The sequence below is a fragment of the Dermochelys coriacea genome, chromosome 11, assembly GCF_009764565.3.
Source record: "Dermochelys coriacea isolate rDerCor1 chromosome 11, rDerCor1.pri.v4, whole genome shotgun sequence".
Classification (NCBI taxonomy): domain Eukaryota; kingdom Metazoa; phylum Chordata; order Testudines; family Dermochelyidae; genus Dermochelys; species Dermochelys coriacea.
Window position 1 is genome coordinate 58,099,590 of NC_050078.2, and position 20,183 is coordinate 58,119,772.

Consider the following 20,183-nt stretch of genomic DNA (forward strand, 5'->3'; position numbering starts at 1 on the left):
TCAAGTGCCCAGCCGGGGAGTGGGCGGGGCCTACGGGACTGTGCGTCCTATGCGCGAGCTCCGCCCAGTCGCGTATGAATCAAACAGGTTTTGGGGCCTCCCAATTCCAGAACCTTCTGGAAAGCTCATGCTCGCCGCAGGTCAAAGGTGGTATTACGTCACTTCCGGATGTAGGCCCGATGCGGGGTGTAACGAGGAACTATTGGGGCGGGTGTTCGGCTCTGCTGTAAAGAGAATCCGGTTCTAGCGCATAAAACACCTGCAAGACTAAAAAATAAACGTGGAAATAACGTGTCTTCTAGGGACAACGGAAATAGCCCCGCCTTCCGGCGCGCGGCGCTAGAGGGGAGGTGGTGGCGCATGCGCAGTCAGAGCGGCACCCCCCACGTGTATTAGGTGTGGGTCTGCGGCGCTCCGTTACTCACAGCGCGGTGAGCGAGAGGGACTCGGTGCGCCATGGTGAGTGTCTCCTCCTCGCGCGGCCTGGCCGGGGGCCCTTCGGCCGGGCTTGCGAGGAGGGGGGTGCTGCGCTGCGCTGCGGCAACTAGCGCGGGGCAGGCGGGAGGGACGTAGGCAGGGGCCGCGCTCGTGTTTCTCTCCAGCACGGTGGGGGGGGGAAGCTGCTCTGGGCGCCCCGCCATTGCCACCCTGGGGCTGCGGGCACAGGGTCCATCGGGTCTTCTGCCCTCTCCCCCCGCCCCCTTCGCAGCCAGCGGGCACAGGGTCCATCGGGTTTACTGCCCCCTCCCCCCGCCCTCTTGCAGCCAGCGGGCACAGGGTCCATCGGGTTTACTGCCCCCTCCCCCCGCCCCCTTGCAGCCAGCGGGCACAGGGTCCATCGGGTTTTCTGCCCCCTCCCCCCGCCCCCTTGCAGCCAGCGGGCACAGGGTCCATCGGGTTTACTGCCCCCTCCCCCCGCCCCCTTGCAGCCAGCGGGCACAGGGTCCATCGGGTTTTCTGCCCCCTCCCCCCGCCCCCTTGCAGCCAGCGGGCACAGGGTCCATCGGGTTTTCTGCCCCCTCCCCCCGCCCCCTTGCAGCCAGCGGGCACAGGGTCCATCGGGTTTACTGCCCCCTCCCCCCGTCCCCTTGCAGCCAGCGGGCACAGGGTCTCTCCCCCTCCCCCCGCCCCCTTCGCAGCGCCGAGCGCACGGGGGTCGGTGGGTTACGTGGCCTCGCTCCGGGCAAGGCTGCACTTCATGCCTCGGAACCTAGTCCTCCAGTCCGTCCTTGGGGCTTGCTGAGCCAGCCCTTCCGCCCCCCCTTGAGAAGTTAAGCCCGTGATCCGCTATAAACACCAGCTGAATAGGAGCTAAGATTGTAGAAAAAGACCATGTTCTTGCTGTGTGCTGGTGGAAACAGAAATGTGTCTAACTTCTGGCTACCGTAAGTAGCTGTGAAATGAAAGGCAGCATGCCTTTGTAATGGAATTTGCTGTCAGGAGCCTCTGAAGTGAACGTGTATTTCAAGTTGACCTGTAACTTACCCAGCAACAATCTTTTTAAATTAATTAAACTGTTTTTTCTCTTTTTGGCCTATCCATGAAAGTGACCTTGCATGGTCACAAGGTCATTTAGACACAGTAGAAACTGATACACCGATAGAAACAGGGAGAACAAGGACGTCGTTCTCTTCAAATGTTTTTGCTTTGTCACCTATCAGAAACAATGTTGTTTGTTTTTTTAAAAAAAAATAAGCAAGACTTAATATCCTGAGAGAGTGAGCTCATATTAGGCATCTATAATGTGTCTTTAGACAATGCTAAACCCTACAGAGTTTGAGGAAAAATTTCCTTTTGCCTTTTTTCTGCTATTGTATTAGAGGGGTAGCTGTGTTACTGTATCCACAAAAACAACAGGAGTTTTTCTTCATGTGACAATATATATTTATGCCCGTAGCTGTAATTTTCACTCCATGCATCTGAAGAAGTGGGTTTTTTATCACGAAAGCTTCTGCCCAAATAAATGTTAGTCTTTAAGGTGTCACCAGGCTCCTTGTCATTTCTTATATTGATTATTCCCTCATGCTGTCTTTCCTATGAGAGAAATTACTGATTCAAAAAAACGGGAGTTAGTATAAAAGCCTCTAAAATGCCTAAATCTAAGTTACTTAAACTAAATGTTTTCAACATGTTGATAGTGTTGCCCATGTCTTAATAGAAATGGGGGATGATCCACAAATAACTAATACTTTTGTGACTAACAGCTCCCTGCTTCCAAGTAGCTCTGCTTCTGTTAGTAATACTGGTCTGTGAAGACAGTTCTTGTTTCTTCTTTTCTTGTGTAGCAGCAGTCCCTAATGGAGGGACCTCATCTTGTTCCTTCTTCTAGTTTCCAGCTGCTTCTACAAGTGTCCAGGCTGTGGCATCTAGACATCTGTAGAAGCAACTGGAAAGGAGCCGGGAGCCAGCACCATGTGACTTGGCAGTTCTCCACAGGCCACAACTTGATTATTTTTTAACTAAAACATGTTCCTGCTCCCTGTGCCTCCCTTTCTTGTGTTGCCTGCTTAGTGAAGTTGTAGGGATTGCAGACTTGTATGTGGCTTCTGCTCTGTGATCTCAAACACTGCTATTACCTGCTGACTCAGTAATTAAGGCTGACATTGACAGCCCTAGGCAGGTAACATTTTTACCATTGCCTCCTGCTAACTTCAGTTCAAAATAATTGCAATCCTCAGTGCTGGCTTCGGGTTTCCTTTCTCCACCCTAAGCTGCTTTCCCCCTCCTGCTTTTTGTTTCTTTCCCCAGAAGCAAAGTGGCCATGTTTGTAATATACTTAAATGTATCATATGCTCAACTTTACAAAAAATTATAAATCTTAACACTTTTGTAAAAATCACTGGACAGTATCTGCAATACTTTTTGCAGATAATGGCATTCCGTCGAACATTTTTTGTACAGGCTTATCTCAAACTTCAAAAGCAGACAAAATAAGATGAGTGAATTGTCTTCTCTTCCAAATAATTTAGCACAAAATTGGACCTTAATTATTGTATGGAATGTAAACTTGAATATTTCAAAAGCCTTGACCAACATGTGACATGCTTAATCTTTGCTTTTCGGTTTTGAAGCATTCAGCCAAAATAACTACGCTAACTGTTCCACAAGTGTCTTATATCTTAGCTATAGGTGACTGATTTCAATCTGTATGTGAACTGCATTTAATCAGAAGTAATTAATCTTAATAACATATCTAATGCTTTTTTAGATCTACAGAGGTTTAAACTACATAGGGTTTCCCTGAAGCTTTCCTCAACTTAAAACATTAATAGATATCTTCGGCAGTTATTTAAAATTCTGTGCATCGTAACAGTTAAACTTGTCTTGCACATAAACTTGCACATATTGAGACTATTTAGAAGCCTATTCCTTCTATAGACTTATGGGATACCTTCTTACAACAATAATTTAGCTCTGTTTTTGCTTTAATATTAACTAACTTTTGGGCCTAATTCAGAGATGTGCTGAGTACCTGCAACCTACATTGACGCCAGTGGGAGTTGCAGGTGCTTAGAATCCAGTCCTTAGTTTGCTATTTAAATAGTAAAATCATGGTTTTGGAACTTTGGATCGCAATTTAGTTGCAGTCTCAAATGTGAATGGACCCTTTTTATATACAGACAAAAATACCACATTCTATTTTAACAGGCAGGGAAAGCATTTAGGAAGTTTCTTCCCCTGTTTGACCGTGTTCTGGTTGAAAGATGTGCAGCTGAGACTGTATCCAAAGGAGGCATCATGCTTCCAGAAAAATCTCAAGGAAAAGTGCTACAAGCAACAGTAGTAGCAGTTGGATCAGGATCCAAAGGAAAGGTAAATATGTCCAGATTTTGCACCATGCTAACTTTTTTTGAATAAAAGAAATAGAAGTGGAATGTTATCTGGAAAAAAATCAAAATAGCTAAAGGATGTTTGTCATAATTTATATTGTGTCTGATCAGAACAATAAGTATAATATTCTGAAGAGGAAAATATCTCCCTTCCTCCTCCATTGATTTTTTGACTGGTTTTGCTGGCCCTGCTCAGTCATATGGTGCCACATGGCCCCATCCCTGCACAGCAGCTTCTGGAGCCTGCAAGCTGTGGCTGTGGGGAGAGGCAGTGGAAAACAGCTGGGAGATGTGGGGTGAGTTGCTGCTTTTGCTGCTGCCTCTCCATGCGGAGCTAACACCTGGGAGCTGCAGAGAGGAGCCACTGAGGGTAAGGGCAGAGGGGCGTGACTCAAGCTATTGGGCGGAGGGTGAACCTTTACATTCTGACTCTGTTCTGACCCCCAGAAGACTGGACATCTCTGGCAGGAGCACCTAGTCTCACCACTCTGCCACAGGGCAGTCTGATAGGTGGAGAATGGGCAGGCCTGGAGGGCTCTGCGAGCTGCACTTTAACTGTAAAAGAGTCGCATGTGGCTCACAAACTGTGGTTTGGCCACCCCTGCTCTATATGGTAACCCTGTGGGGGCAGGGCAAAAAATGAGTCGACTAAATGACCAGGGGGTAAAGTTTTCCCCCGAGATGGGCCCAGCTGGCACATATGACACACCCAGACTCAGGCACCAAAACAAGCATAATAAAGAAACAGGAACTGGGTTGTCCTAGGGGTTTTTTAAACTCTCTACTTCGGGGGGGGGGGGGATTTTTTTTTTGTCTGTATTGTTACAGACATACTTGCTAACAGGTATTTGAAATAAATTACCAAAATTATTGAAACTGACATGATTATATTGTGTTGTTTTGACAAATAAAATGTGTAGAATTTGAATGTGAACTGCACCGATTCCCCCAGGATTAGTACTTCTGCTGTTTAAACAGTTAGTAAATATGTTCTGCTTAAATTTTCCTAAATAACTGTGTGTGGTTATGAACAAATGTAAGATATTTGTAGAAACTTATGAGGTTTTTTTCTCCCCTTTAGAGTGGAGAGATTCAGCCAGTTAGCGTAAAAGTTGGTGAGAAGATTCTGCTGCCAGAATATGGCGGTACTAAAGTAGTACTGGAAGACAAGGTTTGTTTGCTGAACTTTGTAATTGCACACTAAATTGGTTTACTAATATTCAGGATTATTTTAAAATCCTTCTAGCTAATAGGCCATGTGAAAAAATGAATAGTGTTGTTGACAAACTGAATGACCGATACAACTGCTAATATTCAAATTTAAGGCTCATCAAGCTGGCCCAGTGGCTTTTGCACACTACACATCTGTGGTCCTCTGCTGTGAGAGAAACACTTCTGCCTCTGACATTTCCCCATAGCTGCAGAGAGGAAAGTGGTTCTCTTTACCTGCCAAACAATCTTGGGAGGAAAAAAAATATAGAGGGCTGACTGCAATGTCCTCCTTGCTGAGGAGGAGAGAAGATTCCAGAGCCTTCTATCACTTAATGTTACTACTCCCATGAATTTGTGAACATGGTCTCTGAGGATGCTCCTGCCAGGAAGATTTACCCCAGAGCCTTGCACAAAGGGGTGAAAAAATCCCAGGAATGAAAGAAACATAGCGACAGGCTCTCGGGACAACAGATATTTATAAAAGTCCTTGGGTTAATAGTTCCTTTGATTGTGTAATATTGGCTTCAGCCTTCAACAATAAATCAATCTCAGTAACTACAATATTTAGTGCTACTGACCCTGGAGCCAGTTACTAGTTCTGTGAGATTTGGCTGCAACAGATATTAACTTATTTTTTTCTCTCCATTTGCAGGAGTATTACTTATTTAGAGATGGTGACATTCTTGGAAAGTATGTGGACTAAATTTCTCAAATGGCTGCAGTATCATGAAGTTGTCCATTCCACTAAAGTGCTGAAATCTTTTTCCATCATGTAAATAATTTCCTGTTCTTTATTTTATAATAAACAGATAACCAGTCTCTCTGAAATAACTCCTACAGTTCCATTGTAGTGATCCAACCACTTCAAAATAAAAGAATGTGTACAGTCAGAGAAACACATGTTCATTCTTATTTTGGAGTTCCATTGAACAGTTCAAAGTGCTGGTGTTAATTGAATTTTCTGCAATCTGGAAAAGTTACAAAAATTCAAATTTCGATACCCTCTAAACTGTCCTGAATTTTTTAATTTTATTTTAAAGGAATTTTAGAATGGTGGGGTTTTTTTGTTTTTGCTGCCTTATAGATGTTTGTGTGGTTTCATGGTTCGTCTGCTTCTTACTGTTCCCCAGAAACAGTGAAACTGACATCATCCAAATATGACTTCCATGCACACCTGCAGTACAGTTGTACTGGTAACAAACACTATGTTGTTTCCAAAAAAATATACTAAGAGCTGGAAGGACCAAACCCTCTCCACAGAGGAGTGCTACAGGGATGAAGTGATATTTTATTGTAATTGCTGAACTAGGTGAACCTTCTTTTCTTGTTCAACCTACCTGAGGCAACATCTTTTTTGGTTTAATATGAACCAGACATCTTGTATAGTAACATTACAATTGTTTAATATAAAAGTTATACATTCACACAAAGACAGTGTAGGCAGAGGAGTTGAATATTAGTGTTAGTTATACAGTAGAATCTTATTAATATGCTGTCTATCTACTCAGCAAAATTATGTTCTGTAATGAAGCTTAATGTCAATAAGATGACAATGTTTTTAAAAAACATACTTCAGTGCATTTCTATGGCCTCACTGTTAGATTTGAGTCCTCTTACCTTCTGTAAAGAGAACCACTGGAGCAGAATTATCTTATCAACTGGGGATATACAGAGGTCTTCCAAGGGGTACCTCAACTCATCTAGATATCTGCCTGGTTTTACAGCAGGCTACATAAAAAGCACTAGTGAAGTCAGAACAAACTAAAATTTCATCCAGACAATGACTTGTTTATATACTATACACTGACATGTAAATACAATATTTATATTCCAATTGATTTTATAATTATATGGTAAAAATGAGAAAGTAAGCAAATTTTCAGTAATAGTGTGCTGTGACACTTCTGAATTTTTGTCTGACTTTCTAAGCAAGTAGAAAAGGAGTACTTGTGGCACCTTAGAGACTAAATAAATTTGTTAGCCTCTAAGGTCCCACAAGTACTCCTTTTACTTTTTGCGAATACAGATTAACACGGCTGCTACTCTGAAACCTGTAAGCAAGTAGTTTTTCAAGGAGGTGAAACTTTGGGTATGCAAAACCACTCAGACTCTTGAAATGGGTACCCTAGTCTGGAAAGGTTGAGACACTGCTGTACTCCCCCACCTTGGCCTTTCCTGTGATGCACCCTGTCAGCAGTCAGTGAGGTTGTAGTTTGCTACTCCCTTCTTCCACCAGCAGCAAAGTGTGGTTTTAATTTATCTGACATGTGTTCTGTGATTTAGGCCAGTGGTTCTCAATCAGTGGTCTGTGGCCTCAGTGGGGCCTTGGGCCTGAATCTCTGTGCCCCGTTCCTCCCCTGGGCCAGAAGCCATGAGTGGAGTTGCAGGGGCATGGGAGTGTTACATCCAGGACTGCCTAGCTCTGACACTGCAGTTTTGGGGGCATCTCCTCCTTGGCATCTGAGGCCCCATCCCCTGTTCAGGTAGGAGGTGGGAAGCAACTGCTGCTTTGCTCCATGGCACCAGTCAGGTAGCTGCGGCATTCCCGTTTCCTGCTGGTGCCCTGCGTTGCAGCTGCTCCTTAGCTCCCAGCCCCCTGCGAATGCTCATGCAGCTTATAAGAGCCGTCCAGGTCAGGGATCTAGCTCCACGTCTGGCAGAGCTCTTGGGGAGCAGCAACTGCAGGGGAGTTCTCCCGGCCCCTACATTAGGGTTAATTAAGACCCATAACAAATTTAGCCCTCCTATGTGTTGGTTTATGAACATGGTTGTTGGATGGGGGAACCAAGTTAGGCCCCAACTTGTGTGTGGTGGGTTTGGCTTTTTGTAATGGCCCTCTAGGTGGCCAGGGCTTGGAACTCGCTGGGTTTAAAGGCTTTTCCCATCATGTAATATATGGACTACAAAGAAAATAACACTGTGATGGTTTTGAGGTATTTGTCAATCCAAAAGCATATTCAACAACATACAGTGGTTGTTCATTTATACAGACATAGCATTCTTATACGGTAAATATTACCCAGCCATGATTTAATTTTAACTGAAGTAACATTTTTTCCTTAAGCAACCAACCCTTGCACGCATTTTCTTACCCCCCCCAAAAAAGCTAACTTCTTCAAAAGGATATTCAAGGTCACTCAAACTTAACAGTGTGAAAACCTTTATACAGAATGTTCCTTTTCAATAGGGAAGTTTAATATTTGGCCTGCGCAGACCTGATTTAATTTTGTGTTCATTGAATGCATTTACATCCTAAATGGAATTCTGATTCCTGTGGGGGTTTTTTGAAGCAAAAGAAACGGGTGCAGTTGTTGTTACTACTACTGACAAAACTTTAAGAGTAATAGTATGAAAAATACTGCTACTTATAAAAAAGCCAATCTGCATATTAGACTACCAAAATAACTGTGAAATCAAAGTTCCAAGAAAAATGTAAGGAAATTATGAGCCCAATCCTGTGCACCTTGAAATGGCAACAGGCTAGAACTTTTATTTTAAAAAAAGCTGCTTTTATGCTCTAAGTATCGTGAGTTGCGGATTTAATGGTCTAAACTTCAGGACTGAAATAGCTGGAACCATAACTGTATTTTGTATTGATCAAATGCTGATAGTGTTAGCTCAGTCCTTTGATCTTCTAAGGTAGATAAGGATTGCCAACTGTGGCCCTTTTGGAGGAGACCTTAAGTCAAGACCTGTGTTATGTGTGGACATTAATGATCTCATGTGGCCTGGTGTCTTTAGCAAAAATGCCCCCTGCCCCAGTTTTGTAGTATCGGTTGGTTACCACCACCTCTTCATAGATGTCTGCTTGCATTTCAGTGGGTCTGCATCCAAATTAGGAAAAATCATGTGGTCATTACCAGTTTGAGACAAACTCCTATTGACTTCTCTGATAGTCTGCAAGGTGGTTTAGAATGAAAGCTGCTAAATAAATGCAAAGTCATGTATTAGCATTTATTAGCCTAAACACTTATTTACCTTGAAAGCTGCCCCCTTTCAATTTTACCTTCATGATTCCAGTGATGCATTTTATTTCTGAAACTGAAGATTACTGTACCTTAACTATTTTAAAACCAACCAATTATGCAACCCAATCCTAATAAGCAAATGCACCTTCTGCTACCACAGCAATTATGATGCAATCACTTATCTTCTATGATAATGCTTGTGTTCTGGGATTTAAACAGGTCACATGTTAAGTTGAATCTTTGAGCTGACTGAGATTTAAAACAGCTTAGTTTGTTTTTGTAAGCTAACTATTCATAGATAAGAACTGGGGTGGAGATTGTCTTTTAATGTAGGTCACTAGGTAAGCCTAATATTTGAGAGTCCCTCTAAATAAGAGTCTTTTAAAGATAAGATGCACACAGGATTCTTCTTCATAGTAGATATCTCTAGGGGCTTGATGCCTGGGAGACCTGAGGCATACAGGTTTCCTTAGCATATATCCCACTGATTATTTGTATTTAGTGACTGAGTCCTAGTCATGGACCAGGACACCATTGTGCTAGGTGCTGTACAAGCAGCCCAAAGTTGCTTGGATGTATTGAGCATGCTAATGTTGCTACAGGTACTTCACCCATTATTCTGCTCTCTCCTTATGTTCTCCAGTCTGAGATTTTCAGCACTTCTGAAAATCAGGCCACTTATGTAAGTGCCTAAAATGGATGTAGCTTCTTAACTTTATAAAAAGAAAAGGAGTACTTGTGGCACCTTAGAGACTAACAAATTTATTAGAGCATAAGCTTTCGTGAGCTACAGCTCACTTCATCGGATGAATAAATTTGTTAGTCTCTAAGGTGCCACAAGTACTCCTTTTCTTTTTGCGAATACAGACTAACACGGCTGCTACTCTGAAACCTGTCTTAACTTTATGTAATTGACTGAAAATTTGCGGGATTTAAGATCTGTTTTCTCATCTGAAAACTGGGATAATGCCTTCCTACTTGTTTATGTTTGTGAAGTATGTTGTGGTTCTTGGGGGGGGGGGGGGGAGTATTATGGTTTACAAGTGCAAAGTAATAGTGTGTCCCTGAATTCACTCTGCACTGTAAATAAAGTGATTAGATGACTGATGGACCAATATGCACAGATTACATATAAGGTGAAGGTTGTTTTTTCTTTGCAAGGCTATCACTGGGGACAGGGACAGGATGACTTAGCAACTGTGATTTATCTGCCACTGTCCTATCAATCTGAAATCAATGACTGTGCCAATAGTTATCCCTCAGGTTTTATTGGGGGAAGGGCAGCCACTTGTTAAAAATTCTCACTTCCAGCTGTTTATCCTGTATCAGAGGTTGTCTATTTCTTCCTCTGCTTTTTAGACTACAGGTAGGTGAAATGGGGAGGTATGGGTACTTCTGTTCACCCCTGGACTTTCTCCCCAGCCTATTGATAACTACATCTGATTGTGGGAGATGGCGCATAGGTATGCCTTTCAAACTTCATTCCCTTTCTGCCACCTTATAGATGTTGCCTAGAAGCAGCTGTATTATCTTCAGGAAACTTTGTTGCCCTAGCTGGTTCCATCCTCTGTGATGATGAGGCAGGAATGTGCCTCGGTGAGGCTTCTATGTGAAAAAGCACATTACAGCCAGAAGCCCTAACCCTGCAAAAATAATAAGAACAAGAATATAAGAGCAGTCATACTGGGTCAGACCAAAGGTCCACCTAGCCAAGTATCCTGTCTTCCGACAGTGGCCAGTGCCAGGTGTCCCAGAGGGAATGAACAGAACAAGTAATCATCAAGTGATCCATCCTGTTGCCCATTCGCAGCTTCTGACAAACAGAGTCTAGGGACACCATCCTGCTTAACAGCCATTGATGGGCCTATCCTCCATGAACTTATCTAGTTCTTTTTTGAACCCTGTTATAGGCTTGGCCTTCACAACATCCTTTGCCAAAGAGCTCCACAGACTGACTGCATTGTGTGAAAAAAATACTTCCATTTGTTTGTTTTAAACCTGCTGCCTATTAATTTCATTTGTTGACCCCTAGTTCTTGTGTTAGGAGAAGGAGTAAATAATACTTTCTTATTTACTTTCTCCACACCAGTCATGATTTTATAGACCTCTATCATATCCTCCCCCCTTAGTCATCTCTTTTCCACGTTGAAAAGTCCCAGTCTTATTAATCTCTCCTCATACAGAAGCTGTTCCATACCCCTCATCATTTTTGTTGCCCTTTTCTGAACCTTTTCCAATTCCAATATATCTTCTTTGAGATGGGGCAACCACATCTACAGGCAGTATTCAAGATGTGGGCATACCCTGGATTTATATAGAGGCAATATGATATTTTCTGTTTTATTATCTATCCCTTTCTTAATGATTCCCAACATTCTGTTCACTTTTTTTGACTGCCGCTGCACATTAAGTGGATGATTTCATTAATATTAAATAAATTGGCCAAATACTCACTTGGACTTTCACTCATGAAAAATGAGGGTGCAGGTTAAAAAAAAAAAGTGAAATGATTCTTTAAATACTCATCTACTTGGTAAAATTTAACATGGTTGGACAAATGCCAGACATAAGTAACTAAATACTGGGAGGGAGAGAGGCTTAAAATCCCACTTAAAACTTCTTGGTTAAAAAAAAATACCATTCATTTCTTTTCTCTTTGACTTGCAAGAACTATGAACTGGTTGTAGATTGACAAAGCTGATACATATTGCCTTCTGACAGATGTATTCTTCAGCTTGATTTATTTGCATTTTGGAAGCTCTGCTATCCTTGAATTTAAAGTCAGGGACAAGCAGCTGTCAAAACCCTAACTTCTGTGCTTCAAATGTTAGCTAACCTTGAGAAAGTATGGAAAGGAAAAAGATCAGTGCTTAATGGCAGGGGAACCCCTGCAGCTAATGAGTGGGTCTACCTTGTGCCATGCTTAGCAGAGCAGAATGCCATCTTTCAAGGCATTAACTTTGGATTGTACCAGGTCTAAATAGGATGGAATATGAACCCAGATATTTTTACTTAATCCTTCATTGTACACCACCATTTTCCCCCTCTAATTTTATCACCCTTCACACAGAAGTGCCATGTTCAACCTTTTGACTGAGAGAGCAAGCAATTGCTGCACCTGGAATGCTGGCCTTCAATGTGCTTCGGGGGGCAGGGAAACTAATGCAAACTGCATTAATGCACTAAACTGTCACTTGTTCAACATTACTAAGTACATCCTATATGGAACCACCAAGCCAGTCACACAGTCAGCTCCCTGAGGTAGTTTCCGGGTATATGCACTAGAGCCCTGAGGATCCCCTATTTCCCATCACTTTATCTTGCTCAGGTTTTGACTTCAATCTGGCCGCTGAGAACAGGACTCGCCTCTCTGTGAATGCTGTTAGTGACATTCCCCAATCAAAACAAAAACTCAGAATGGTTTAACTGGAGGAACCAAAATTTACAATGTAGATTATAAACCCTTTAATGTTGGGAATAAGCAAAAGTAACACTAAATGTGCTATCAAACTGAAAATGACCCTGCAAGGGGTGCAAGGAAAAACTTTTCAGCTTGAAAGTGTATCTCATTCAGAATTGATTTGCTTGGTGCAATAAGAGTGCATGCTGTATGGCCCTTATGCACCTTTACTGAAGGACGGAGATTGCTACAAATATTTTGATGTAGCAAGATCATTTATTTACCTTTTCAATTGGTAAAAACTCCTTACCCCACCCCTTGTTTTTTATCTTCCTTGCTACCAAGATGTTCAGTCTCATCCACCTTCTGATCCATCTATCCTGTCCCATTCAGTCCCCCCTTCCACTCCCTACAGGCACAGCTGTCTCCGTCTTTTCCTTCTTTCTGTCCTCCATTAGCAAGCAAGATTCCCCCCCCCCCCGCTCCTCCCTAACCTCTAACCCCCCATCTCAGCAGAATTTATTCTATCTTCCTTCCTCCTCCCTGCTTTCCATCCCTCCCGCTAGCACTTAGATAACAATGACAACGAGCATTGTATTAGACTCTGGCAAGAATATTCCATCCCCATTCCCTCCTCCCTGTGCTACAGAAGCTGTTCTATTTCTGTGAGAGTTTTTTCCTTTGCTGGCTCTATTTCTACATCTGCATTTGTTCTATATGCACCTCCAGTGACAGCTACTGTACCCAGGTCAGGCACTAGTGCAGGTGAGAGTGCCTGGCTTGTTTCACCCTAGAACCAAGGCCAGTCCTTCTCATGCATGCTCACTGCAGATACTTATTAGCCTTTCTATCCACTTCACTCTGAAGGGCCTTGAGATCCTTTGTTTCCATTTTGCCACTAACATCCTAGCTTAGTGGAAACCAGACCAACTTTGCAGCTCTATCCTCCTAAAATATTGCTTTTATAATGTTTTGACACCTTTTTTTTTTTTCTGGTACTAAAAGAATTAAATTCCCCTTTAATTACATTTTTCAGAGTAGCAGCCGTGTTAGTCTGTATTCGCAAAAAAAAAAAAGGAGTACTTGTGGCACCTTAGAGACTAACAAATGTACCAGAGCATAAGCTTTCGTGAGCTACAGCTCACTTCATCAGATGCATTCAGTGGATGCATCCGATGAAGTGAGCTGTAGCTCACGAAAGCTTATGCTCAGGTACATTTGTTAGTCTCTAAGGTGCCACAAGTACTCCTTTTTTTTTTTTAATTACATTATAACTTTTTACTACTTTGTCACTTTAAGTTTTTTCATGTAATTTCTAGCATTTCTAGAGAGGGGGAGACTGCTTTGCTCTGGACTTGTGCCCGCAATGCTATATGACGACTGGAGAAGCGTATTGGCTGCCGCTGGACGTGGTGCAAGGAATGCTAGGAGCTGGGAGTGAAGAACACGGATCACACTATTATCACTCCAAGAGCTAGAACCATGCTGTAGAGGACTCTGAAGGATGCCATCCGCTGCCAATATGCCATCCACTGAAAACCTGAAATGTAAGCCAGGCCAGGGCAAAGCATTCAAGGTGACGTGCAAGGTGGGACACCAGCAAACACTTCCTCCCTAGGGACAGCTTCACCCAATTTGCCAACGGGAGGTTCATCCGCAGGGCCTGACTCAACTGCGTTCTGCTGAATGGAGCCATCCACCACAGGAATCGGGACAAGCGATGCAGGAAATGTGGCTACGCCAATGAGATGCTACCCCACGTCCTGTGTAGCTGCAAGCCCCATTCCAGAGACTGGCAGCTGCGACACACCGCCATCCAAGATTGCCTGGCCAGAGCCATCCTGCCACCCGTGGAGAAGGTTGCTGTGAACTCCGCCATCCCTGGGACCGACAGCCAACTGCAACCAGACATCATCATCACCAATGTGGACCGAAAGAAGATTATCATGGTGGATGTCACAGTGCCCTTCGAGAATAGGACCCTAGCCTTCCATGATGCCCAAGCTCGAAAGGTGGAGAAATACGCCCCTCTGGCCAAAACCTTGAGCGCTAAGAGTTACCAGTTTCAGACACATGCACTGATCGTCAGGTGCATGGGACGAGCAAGTGTTGAGAGAATGTGGAAATGGTCAATGCTACGCTCAGCTGATGCAGCAACTCATGGCGTTGGATGCCATCAGATGGTCAAGGGACATCTACATAGAACACATCACTGGACATTGACAATACCAGGAGGGATGAGCTCGAGTGCTGATGAGAAGTGCAATCAGGAAAATAATTGAAATAATTCCCTCATGGATTATATTTTCTAAACGGACAACCTACCTAATTCTCAATTACTGAGGGACAATCTTCATTCATTGATTATATGTGCTTTCCACAACTAACCCTCTGTATAACTTTTCATGAGTGATGTACCTGAATACTTGGATGCTAAGATCTAAACTGCAATTCTTCAATTTACTCTCCTAAATTTGGGTTACTGCTGATTATGCACTATATCTATCTGATGACTTTATCCACAAATACGAAGTTTGTTTTTAATCTAAGCACTATACTCAGATGTACAGACACTCATTTCTCAACCTGTGGATTATATAATTTTAACAATAGCTTTAATAATTTTTTTTTATGTCTAGAGGCCCCCTTTGAGGATCAGGGCCCTATTGTGCTCAGAACCGTGTAGATGTGATATAAGATAGTCCTTGCTGCAGACAAGTCAGCGATAATGGCAGGATGCAACAGCAGGATGTTTGAAGAAATTAACTTAATAGGAATTTCTGCACATACAGGCATCTTGTTTTCAAAGCAACAATCTAGTTAGCTTGCTAGTCTTGGGGTGCCAAGTTCACATCTGATAAAAGTAGGTATAACTTATTTTGGTGGAAGTTGTATGATATTTCAAAGAAGCTCTATGGCATGTGTTAGCCAGGAGGTCAGACTAGACAATTACAGTAGTCCCTTCTGGCCTAAGAATCTACTAATTATTTTTGTGAGGCCAGGATCTTTTCTTAGGTAAAACTCCCTCATGCAGGTGTTTTGAGGCCATGTGTTCCTATCACCTGACATATAACTGAAGGGCAAACGGAGGGGAACATTTCTAAGACACCATGAATTTTCCTCTTGAGAAAAGTCAGAAAGGAAGCCAGATTCCTTACCAACTATCTAAATACAAGCCCTGTAAGCAGCAAGATAGGGACACTGGAGCTTTTCCTGGGGGCGTGGACTGGCCCAAGGGTTACTTTCTGTGAAAGATTTCAGAGGAGCAGCCGTGTTAGTCTGTATTCGCAAAAAGAAAAGGAGGACTTGGGGCACCTTAGAGACTAACACATTTATTGGAGCATAAGCTTTCGTGAGCTACAGCTCACTTCATCGGATGCATTTGGTGGAAAAAATGCCCGATGCAGTGAGCGGTAGCTCGCGAAAGCTTATGCTCCAATAAATGTGTTAGTCTCTAAGGTGCCCCAAGTCCTCCTTTTCTTTCTGTGCAAGAGCCTCTCTGAGGGGCGATGACGGTCTATCCCAGTCCTTAAGAGTGTGGACCCACCCTTGCTGAGATGGCTCCAGGGCAATTCTGAGGGGCGTGAGAGGCCAGGGACGCTGTACCCGCCCCCTGCGCTGAACCCGGGCCGAGTGAGGGCCTGCAGGCTGGGGGGGGGGGGCTGTGCCCCACAGGGGGGAGATCAGACAGGCAGGGGCCTTATTTGCTCCGGGGCAAGGGGCAGTTGCCTCCTGACTGTCCCCCCCGGGCCGTCCCCTCAGGGAGAGCCAGGCCCCGCCCACACCCCCTGGCAGCTCGCTCTCTCCCGCCCTCGCTCCGCGCGCACCGCTGGGCGCCGCCCCCCTCCGCCTCTAGGGGGTTGTTCTAGCTGCCGCTGCCACTCCCGCCTCTCTCCTCGCGGAAGCCCCCCTCCCCCGCCCCTTTCTGGTCGTCACGCAGGCTGTTCCCTCTGCTTCCCACCCTCCCCACCACCAGCTGTTCCCGAGCCTCCCTCCCTCTGCTCCCGCCGCGCCTGTTCCTCCCACTCTTCGTCAGTGGCTGCCGCATCCGGGTCCTGGCGCCGCTGTCACTATGGTCATGGCGGAGGGGACGGCCGTGCTGAGGCGGAACAGGCCGGGCACCAAGGCCCAGGTGAGGCGCCGCGCCCCCGCCGCCTCCTGCCCGCGCGGGGCGAGGGGCCGGCTCGGCCGCCGCGCTCTCGCGGGCTGGAGCCGGTGCGGTCGGTCCCGTCCCGGCGCGGAGCCGCTGGGCCTCCCCGGCCCCGTGCGGGGCGCCAGTGCCGGGCGGCGCCGCAGCGGGCTCTGGCCCCCCCGCAGCCGCGCTGGGCCCGGCTCGCCTGGTAGGGACCCGCGCCCGGGTTGTCACCGGAGCCGGGCGGCTCTGGGCTGTTCCCCGCCCGGCTGGTGCTGCTCGCCGGGGGGCCTCGTTCTGGCTGCCCCGGCCGGGGCGGGTAGCGCTGCTCGCCGCCCTGGGGGGCTGGGTGTGGATTCGCCCTGCGCGCCGGGCGGGGATGAGTCTGCTCCGTGTTTACCCGTCAGCTGAGGAGAAAGGTGTTTTCTCCACGGGGATTGAGCGGGAGTCCCCCTCCCAGGGACCTAGAGGTTCAGGAGTCTCAGGTCATAAAAAAGAGTCCGAGTCGCTAAATGTCAGTGACTGAATCTAAAGTAATCCTACCCCCGCGTGCATCTTTTATCCTGATTGTTTTCAGAGGAGCAGCCCTGTTAGTCTGTATTCGCAAAAAGAAAAGCAGGACTTGTGGCACCTTAGAGACTAACACATTTATTGGAGCATAAGCTTTGGTGAGCTACAGCTCACTTCATCGGGTGCATTTGGTGGAAAAAAAAATGCATTTGATGGGGGTTTTTTTCCACCAAATGCATCCGATGAAGTGAGCTGTAGCTCACCAAAGCTTATGCTCCAATAAATGTGTTAGTCTCTAAGGTGCCACAAGTCCTGCTTTTCTTTTATGCTGATTGTGTGTGTGTGTGGATTACTTCACCAGCCACCAGTGACAGGCAGCACCTCTGAGGTGAAATTTTATACCTTTTTAACAGCAACTAGTAACGTTACATAATGGTTTAGGATGAGAAACAAAACATTCAACCCGAAAAAATCAGGCAGGATATTTGGTCCAATGAAAGAATAATAGCTAAGTGTCTTGCCCGAGTTAGGCTAACAGCCCATCATAACAACCCAGAGCTGCTGGTGGAAGGACCTCATTAGTCCTGTCTTGCTGGTCACTTGTGAAATCACTTTAATACCACTTCCTTCAGAACCCCGGGCTTCTTTTTGGGGTCTTTAAGGATTAACCAGATCTGACTCTTCTTAGCATGTGAAAAGGAATGGAAGAGATGACATTTACAGTATTACAAGTCAAGCAAAGCTTTAGCTTTAATTTAAAGATATGAAATAACTTTGTGGTAGCCCCTTCGTTTTTTATTTTGGTTCTTAGGAGGGTGAGCATCAGTCCCATATAGTCCTTCGCAACTTTGTCTGCTTCCTCTCTTTCTAGATGTAGTTTCCTGTTTGTTAGAACTGTAAAGGTTATTTTTCTACAGCATGTTGAAGTTTCCTGATATTAAGCATTCAGAATTTGCTGCAAATGACATGCTATCTTTTACACCCTTTATTACACTGGTTTAAATTTGGGTGTTTTTTTCCATAGGATTTTTACAATTGGCCTGATGAATCCTTTGAAGAAATGGATAGCACACTAGCTGTTCAACAGGTATTTTTTGTTTTAATAAATATTTTTTCATGTGTTTAAGTTTAGTCACCCAAATCTTGTGACTTTTAGCAAGATGTAAGCAACTGGGCACATTCTCTTCTTGGTTGTGATATAGTTGTACAAAAATAACTTCATAATTCCATAGAGAAATAGAAATCAGTGTACTGGTTAATACAGTAATTTTGTGTGTAGAAATCACTAGAATCGGGGTGTCCGGTTTCACCAGTTGAACAGGTTTTATTGCTACCTGGTAAAACTCACTGCTCCTCTTACCATTTCTCATTCAGGGAAGACGTTTTTCACACACTGTATATTTGGGACATTTGCTTTGTTACTTCTTCACTATTGCTACTTTTTTTTTTTTTTTTTTTTGGTCCTCTTACTTTGGTCCATCAACATAGCTGCTCACTTCTACCTAGATTAAAGAAATAAGTAGCTGTTATCCTTACTGTAATGGCTATCAAAGTAGCTAGAGTTGTGGGGCAATCCTAAATATGGTGTCTTACTATCTTTAAATAACTTTCAGAAATTATTACTTTTTCTTTTCAGTATATCCAACAAAACATAAGGGCAGACTGTTCTAACATTGACAAAATCCTGGAACCTCCTGAAGGGCAGGATGAAGGTGTATGGAAGTATGAACATTTACGGTAAGATTTCATGTTTTGTCAAAATGTAGAATCAGGAAACCCACCCCACTGATTAGCAGTAGTAATGAATCATAATAGTCTGAATCTCATAGACTCTAAATATTTTTGTTTACGACTGAAAGGAAAAAAACCCTACAAGAGCAAAACTTTGTACTATTCAACATTTTAGAATTATGTATTAGTAATAGATTTGTAGTCTTAAAAATGGAATTTATTTGCTCCTTTTCTAATTACCAAGTTCACTGTTGCGAGCATTTTCTTAAACTCCCTTTTGCTTTTAAAAGTTTGTAATATCAACTTATGTGTGTGTTTGTCTTATTTTAAATAAATCTTTGCAGTTCACTTCTAGAACTATGTCAGTATGGACTGAAAGGACAGCCATTAGTTTCCATAGCACCTCCCCCCCCAATCTCATCAAATCCTTACTTTCACTTACTAAAATATGAATATTGTAATCATTAGATGCTCTCCAGAAAAGCTGTTAGTCATGAGGCCTGTTTTTAACAAACTGAAAGAAAATATTTTTTTGCAGTCAACATGTTCTCTGTTTTTATTCCAGTCACAATCAGAGAAATCTTGACAATTTTTCTGGCCTTCTCTTTATGTCTGTTAGCTGTTATAATACGTTGGTTAAGCTGGCTACCTAGATGCCTTTTATGTTTCCAAACTGTCCTTGTTACTGAAAGTATTTATTTTATTATAGTACAGACTCAATATTCTGCTCACTGATATTTCTACCCTTATTCCTGCTTTGGTTTTTACATCACTTTGCTAAGATTAGTGTCCTGGCATTCTGAAAAAAATCAGTTTTTTCCTTAGTTTGACTCTCTTGTCATTCCATCAACATACACTTTGAAGGATAAGAATAGTTTTAAGTTGGTGCCTCCCAATGAGAGTTAGGCACATAGGTTCTTTTAAAAATCCTATTAGGCACCTAAATACCTTTTAAAAATGTGGCACTTGGGAGCCTAAGTCCCAATGACTTTTAATGAGACTTGGGCTCTTAAGTGCCTATATTTCTTTTGAAAATGGGACTTAGGCGGCTAAATTAATCACTTCTGAAAATTTTACCCTGCTTCCTCTGAAGCATTAAACCTTCTCTAAACCGTCTGCTAGCATATGTCTGAGAGTGAGGCAATCAGCAGCTTTCACACATAGCCTCACTGCATTACACCTCAACTCAGGCTGACTTAAAGAGAGGTACTCCGGAGATTTCAGTAGTATTCTCTTGAGCATTTGGGGATGGCACTAAAGCCACAGAATTAGACTTTCAGTATATATAGCATAGATAGGTTTGATCAGTTTGCACCTTATGATGCGTTTTTCTTCAGTGCATGTTTTAAGGGATTTTGCTTTTTTTTTTTTTTTTTTTTTTTCCTTCCCCCCTTCCTTAA

At 43.8% G+C, this 20,183-nt stretch overlaps 1 protein-coding gene across 3 annotated transcripts in view; it reads left to right on the forward strand.

Annotated features, from left to right (window-relative positions):
• The first annotated feature begins 162 nt into the window (after positions 1 to 162).
• Positions 163 to 20,183, forward strand: part of LOC119840930 (MOB-like protein phocein) — a 28,801-nt gene continuing 8,780 nt past the window's right edge. The window contains exons 1-4 of one of the 3 annotated variants that reach the window (XM_038367722.2): positions 163 to 459; positions 3,649 to 3,813; positions 18,077 to 18,139; positions 18,689 to 18,789. In XM_038367722.2, the coding sequence (XP_038223650.1) occupies positions 457 to 459; positions 3,649 to 3,813; positions 18,077 to 18,139; positions 18,689 to 18,789 (332 nt within the window). In that variant the 5' untranslated portion in view covers positions 163 to 456. Of the gene's footprint in view, positions 460 to 3,648; positions 3,814 to 4,911; positions 5,002 to 5,694; positions 5,933 to 16,231; positions 16,543 to 18,076; positions 18,140 to 18,688; positions 18,790 to 20,183 lie in introns of those variants that run through there. The other 2 variants (XM_038367720.2, XM_038367719.2) reach the window with 2 other exon arrangements.